The sequence below is a fragment of the Parus major genome, chromosome 23 (assembly GCF_001522545.3).
Source record: "Parus major isolate Abel chromosome 23, Parus_major1.1, whole genome shotgun sequence".
NCBI lineage: Eukaryota > Metazoa > Chordata > Aves > Passeriformes > Paridae > Parus > Parus major.
In genome coordinates, this window is record NC_031791.1 from 1,276,423 (window position 1) to 1,282,966 (window position 6,544).

Sequence of the window (6,544 nt, forward strand, 5' to 3'; positions counted from 1 at the left end):
GCTGTCCCTGTCTTCACTGGAACAGGGAGGATGTTACAGACAACAGACAGAGCTGCCCCTGCTGCTGTCTGCAGGGAAAGCTGCCCCAGACTTTGTGGCAGAGGAGGAGCTGCTGGCACCGCTGTCAGCAGCCCTGCTTCTCTCGCTGAGGACTGGGAAGGACATCCCTGGAGAGAACCACACGGAGCAGTGGGTGCTGCCAGAGCCATTCCCACGTCCTGCAAGCAAAGCACAGCTCCCAGGGACTGAGGGCATGGAAATGTTCCCAGCAGAAAAGGAGCTGGGCTGCACAGAACTGAGCGTGTCCCCAGCCAGCAGCTCCGGCTGGGACAGGGGAACTCCTCTCGCCATGCTCTTCAAAGATCTGGACTTGAAAGTGCAGTGGGATGAGGAGGATAGCACAGAATTTTATTAGGTGTTAAAATCCAGATGGTTTCTGGATGTTTTCTTGCATGAAAAGGAAACAATTCAAAAGCACAGCTGATCCTGGCTGTATTAACACAGCTCAGGCTGTTCTGTGGTGGAGTTTGGTGCCTTTACTGATAGAATTTGTTACACTGCAATAATGTACCTTTGCACTCAAACAACAGGTCTTTATTTCTTGCATATTCTCAGATTTATTATGGATTATTTTAAAAGATCAGTTAAGAGTCAGTTCCCAATCTCAAATTCAGTTTACTGAAAAATCAGCAAAGTTCACAACAGAAACCGTGTTTGCTCTTTACCAGCACCAAAGATTGAGGGCTGAGATGAACCCCTCCCTTTGAAGAAATTCAGCTTTGCAAACCTAGAAGTATTTAATGTACCACAGCAGAAAAGGAGTAAATAGTTATTGATGTTCTACCCTTGGATAAATGACTTGGAAAAGAGCATTCCACTCCCCTGGACTTTGCCTTTGAAGGAGTCCTTGAAGCTGGCTAACAGCTCCTGATACAGCACTTCTGTGAAATATGTCCCTGTCCCCTGTGCTTTTTAATACCTGTACAAAGATAAAAGTCTTTTTTAATACTTGCACAAAGATAAAGCCTTTTTTTAATACCTGTGTAAAGATAAAGCTTTTTTCATCTCTGCAAGATTAATGCAGTCTTGGCCCAACTCTGAGGTTTCTCAGCTGCTGCTCCTGTCTTTCTCTGCAATAGTCACATATTCTCCTCCTCCCCTGAGATCCCCAGGGATGAAGCTCCTGGGATCACATTCCAGACAGGCAGGGATGTGAGGATTGGCAGAATTCCCAGTTCAGCCCTCAATCTCAGTTTATCCCAATCCCAACCCATGCCCTCAGCAATCCACAAAGGAGACCAGGGAGGTCTGGAGCTCTTCCACTCCTCACAGCCCATGAGGAACCTGCTCCATGTTCCATGGCAGAGCTGCCACGGCCGATTTTTGGGAGTTAAAACCCTTGGAAGACTTGGACCTCCACCAAAAACAAGTTAAATTCTAATTCAGGGGCCAGAGGAGGAGGTTATTTCTCATCCAGAAGAAAACACAGTTCAGGCTGTTCATTTCCACTGCTGTGGTGAAAAAATGTGTCTGAGGACATTGGTTTTAGAGAAGTGAAAGCATTTAGAGGAATAAACAAGGTTTGACTGGTATGGGGAAGGATTTACTCAAAGAGACCAATGCTGACCAGGGGTCAAATTCAGCTCTTCCCACTCCAAGTGCACTTGGGGGTTTTTCTCAGCCTAGGAAAGCTGCAGCTAAAGGATAAATTCCATTTGCTTTGGGGTGATTTTGCAAATAAGCCATAGGCTCATGAAGTGAAGATTTTGATATTCAACCCAGGGTTAAAGGAATAGAAACTTTACAGGCCAAGGTTCAGCTGTGAGCTGCAGCACCAACAGCTGAGGAAGGACCACGGCCCAGCGAGGCCAAAAGGCCAAAATTCCAAGTGTGGTAAAGAAGTGTCAGGGTATGAAAGACTGAAATGAATGCATGGCTTGGGCAGTGACCAGGACATTTCCAGGGAGCTCCCTCCACACCATTCCCCACCAAAGGGTTTGTGGAATGTCCTTTGATCTGTTTCCTCTGCTCTGTGCCCCAAAAAACAACACACAGGGAAATGCTGCAGCTCCTGGAGTTGTTCCCAAAGACTGGGAGACCCCAGGGGTAACATTTTTTTTTCTACTAAACTCCCCTGGAGAGGCATTTAAAGCCATTAATGCCAATTAACTAATTCAGAGTTGCCTGTGGGCTGCATATCTTGTGTCAACAACATTCCCAGTGATGCTACCCAGGGAATAATCAAATGCCACAATACCAACATTTTGGATTGTGTTGGTAGCCCCAGCACAGGATGGGTACGGGCAGAGTCGTGTGGAAGGGATGGGGGCTTTGGGGGAGAATTTGAGTCTGCTGCTAAAATGATGTTATTTTCTATTTTTAAAAGCATTTAAATCACCCTGCAGAACCCCCAGCACAGGGTGTGATCATGCCCAGACTGTAATAAATGTGTCCTCCTGCTGGAGGACAGCTGGGGACTGAGGGAAGTCTGGGAATGGATTTTTAGAATGCACACAGGTGCCAAAAGATGCAAAGTGTCCCCGAGCTGGGACATCCATGTCTCCTTCAGGCCCTTAAATATCTTCAGGGCTGCATTACCCCTGGCTGAACAGAAGGCAGGAATGATTCCAGCCCCATCAGATCCTCTCCCAGCAGCTGCAGTGCTCAGGGATCACAGGCAGGAGAGCCTTGTCCTACAGAGGACTGACTGCAATATCTTCAACTTCCTTCTCTACTCATGGCTTAGTCAATATTGATCTTTGAGGCTTGGATCTTCTGAGCAGAGGGAGACTGATTCTTGTCTCATGAGTCACCTCCTAAATTTAACACACAGATCATCCCTTTCTCTCTGGAAAAGCTTGGAGAGAAATGTTGTGCTGTTGAATTTTATTGGAGCAAGGAACACGTCATCCCTGCTGACCTCACTGCCTTCCTCTGCTCAGAACCAACCTGATCCAGTTGTGTCAAACAGCAGCTCCAGGACCTCCTTATCTCCATCTCCTTCTGGGTAGGAACATTTCCAGATTGTTGCTGTTCATTCCTGCATGAACAGCAGCATTTCACCATGGTTCCAAAGGTCTTCCCATGCAGGCCATCTGTGCCTGGCGAGGCTCTGCTGCAGATAACACTTCTGCTGGCTCTGGGCAATAAAACCTGGAGGTGCTGTGTCCCCAGCAGATGTCCCACCCATGACAGTTGTCACAGGGACAGCAGAGGAGCAGGTGGCAGCTGTAACTCTAGAGCAAAGCATTGCTCTTTGTCTTCCCAGCTAAATCTGGGAGCTGGCACTGGCTCAGTCCCCTCGGCTGGGGGCTCAGCAGGGATCCTTGCCCAGGGATGAACACTCTGCAAGCCAAGGATCCCCTTCCCTTCCCTGTTTGCTCCTTGATTTTGGCGCTGGATGGGTGTTTGGACACCATGAAAAAATCACTGGTGAGTTTTGAACAAGTTCTGTGAGGAAAATCTTACTGGAGGGACAAAAGGAAAGCTCCAAATTCTGGAGACAGAACGAAGGAGAGCTCACAGAATATCCTGAGCTGGAAGGGACCACAGGGATCATCTGTTCCTGCACAGACATCCCAACAATCCCACCTTGTTCTTGAGAGCATTGTCCAGATCCTCCTGGAGCTCTGGCAGCTTCAGGCTCTGCCCATTCCCTCTGGGGGAAGAACCTTTCCCTGAAATCCACCCCAACCCTGCCCTGGCCCAGCTCCAGCCCTTCCCTGGGTCCTGTCCCTGCTCACAGAGACCAGAGATCACTGCCTGCCCCTCCATATAAAATAAATTTTATAACAGAGGGTTGATGTGACAAAATGAAATTATAATTTTTAAGCAGAATAGGTGATAATTACACATTACTTCTCCTAACACAAAATTCAGGGAAGCACTCGAGTGGCCATGGGTTCAAAAGCAAAGAAAGGGAAGTGTTTGTTCCCTTTGACAGCTCAGCTCCCACCAGAGCGCCCCAGACATGCCAGCCCAGGTTTTCCTGTTTATTGCTTTCCTAGGAATTCACAAACACAGCATGAACTTCACACCTGGGAGTCCTGGGAGCTCTGGTGCTGACCCTGCTGGGTTTCTGCTTTGTTTGGATGATGAAGCAAACAAAGTTCCTGGAAATGGCTCCTACTGTGCCAGGTCTGATGGTGGAATTCATTCTCACAGCACCTTCTGACACCACAAGAAACATCATCTGCTCCTCACAGCGCTGGGAAGGGTTTTCCCTGAATGCTGGAACTGCAACACCACCTCAAATAAACGGAGAATCAGCAACCTCTGTTCTCTGACCCTGCCCCAAACTCAGACACCACCAAGAGCTGATCTGTGGACACACAGAGCTCACCTGCCCTGAGGAACCTGTCTTGTTATGGACTTTTGGATTTGGGTTCTTTTCCCTTTGAACTGAAGATTGATGAGAGGGAGGCGAGTTTTTTCTCTCGTTCGTTCTCAGTTGTTTATTTTTTCTTATCAGCATTACAAGGTACAAGGAGCTGTGTGCACTATGATAGAAAAGGGTAAAATGGCCAACAAAGATCTTCTTCAAGGTCTTTTATATGTCCATTTACCCAATTAACAGATGCCAACTAAGTTATTTTTATTAGTGACCCAATGACCCAACACCTTTGTGCTCCACTGGGGCATTTTCTACCCAATCACTCACTACTACCCAAAAACCCCTAGGAAAGAACATGAAGAAGAAAGAAGGACAAGAGACAACACCCTAAATCCTCCACCTTGTCCCCTGCTCTCTAAACTACCTTAAACTCTAAACCTCAACCCATTCACCCAGTGATTCAAGAAACTTTCTAATCTACACATTTACACTTTTCTTATCTAACTTTAGCATTTGTTCTCATGTATCACCATGAAAACATGCCCATGAATTTCATATTATATGAAATTCAGTGTTTCTTTGAATTCTAGAACTAAGTATTAAAAACAAGGGCACACACACTGTATCTCAGACTCCAACAGGCACCCAGCCTTTGTTTGCTGGAAAAAGGAAATAAATCCACCACAGCCCAGCAAAACCTGAGAGCTGCTGGAGCTCCTGGTGTAACCAGACACTGCCAGCATTTCCCTGGAGTTGACACTCACTAAAGAGAAGTCAAATCAAATGATGTCGCTGTGTTAGGCAGCAATGGTTACCCCAAGGGACATTCCTGGACACTTAAAATATTCAGAATTCAGTTTAGATGCTTTGTGAGTTTCTGTCCTTAAAGAGTAGAGCATTATCTGTCACCCTGAAAACTCAGCTTCTGAGCTTGCTGCCATGGTTTTCTAAGGATTTTCCCAGGACAGGGACTGTAAACATAGATATGTGTACATTCTTTCTGTTCCACGTCTTGTGATGGGCATCTCTCATGGCCAGTGCAGGGGGAAAGTGTTATCCTGACCATCCCATCCCTGGCTGGGGTCAGAAACCTATAAATCCTGGGAGGAAAAATAAACTTTCTCTTCTTTCCACCACACCTCCACCTGTGTCAGTGTGATCTGTTCATCTCCAGCAGTAACATTATCCAGTGCTGTGGATTTTGGAGGTCCCTCCTTGGTGTGAAAAACGAAGTTCACTGTAAAATTTTAAAAAGAAAAGTTTAATAAAGACAATAAGAGACATAAAATAAAGCAAAGAGTTACGGCCGGGTGCCTTGGCGCGCTCTTATCTCAGGGATTCCCTTTTTATTCCATTGCTGTGAGGATTTTATGCATATTCAAGCATGTCCCCTCCCTGGTTCTGCCTTCTTGGATCATGCTTTTGCACAATTTCATTTTCTGCTGGTCAGCAGATTTATTTTTTTTTTGCTGCTCATCATTATTCTAGCTGGTCAGCATTAATTGAAGTTTGGTTTCCTTTCTTCTGTTGATAACAATCTGGGCCCCTCATCCTTCCTCTGAGGGCAGCTGGGCTTCATCTTTCCCCCCTTCCCACATGCTGGTACTGGAATTTTGATAACAGTTTGCTCTGCATTTCCTGCTGCTGATAACAGCCTGTTTTCCACTGTCCTTCTGTTGGAAAATCATCTTGATCCTCCCATTGTCTTGCCTTGTCTGGATGAAACATCCTTCCCATCCACAATTCCTATCTAAGCCTATAACTAGCTAAGAGAGAAAAGAATATAGTGAAAGCATATAGTATATATTTATCAGAATAATATGAATAATATGAATTCACAACATTTGGGACAGATCTGGGAGGTGTTGGGTTGGCACAGCAGAGAGCAGTGAGTGTCCCCAGCCATCCCCATTGTCCAGGGAGGGCTGGCAGGGGCTATATTTGACTGCAGGATGGGCACTCCAACATGGGCAACATTCTTTTGGGGAGAGTCATCCTCGGTGTCATCACAGGGAGAAGGAAAAAACTCCTTTGTCCCTTCCCTTGCACTTCCCTGCAGCCTTCAGTGGGTGAGTTTGGTTTATCTGCAAATAAACTGCTGTTTATTGTCATTTTTATAGGATAGGTTGTTTTGTGTGACAGCTTTGTTTGGCTTGTATTGTCATTTTTATAGGATAGGTTGTTTTGTGTGACAGCTTTGTTTGGCTTGTA

General features: G+C 46.1%; 1 protein-coding gene across 1 annotated transcript in view; it reads left to right on the plus strand.

Annotated features, from left to right (window-relative positions):
- IL22RA1 (interleukin 22 receptor subunit alpha 1) overlaps nt 1-1,036 on the plus strand; it is a 9,263-nt gene extending 8,227 nt beyond the window's left edge. Inside the window, exon 8 of the mRNA XM_033519627.1 lies at nt 1-1,036. This exon is cut by the window's left edge and continues 20 nt beyond it. Within this exon, the coding sequence (XP_033375518.1) occupies nt 1-415 (415 nt within the window). The 3' untranslated portion in view covers nt 416-1,036.
- Nucleotides 1,037-6,544: the final 5,508 nt, after the last annotated feature.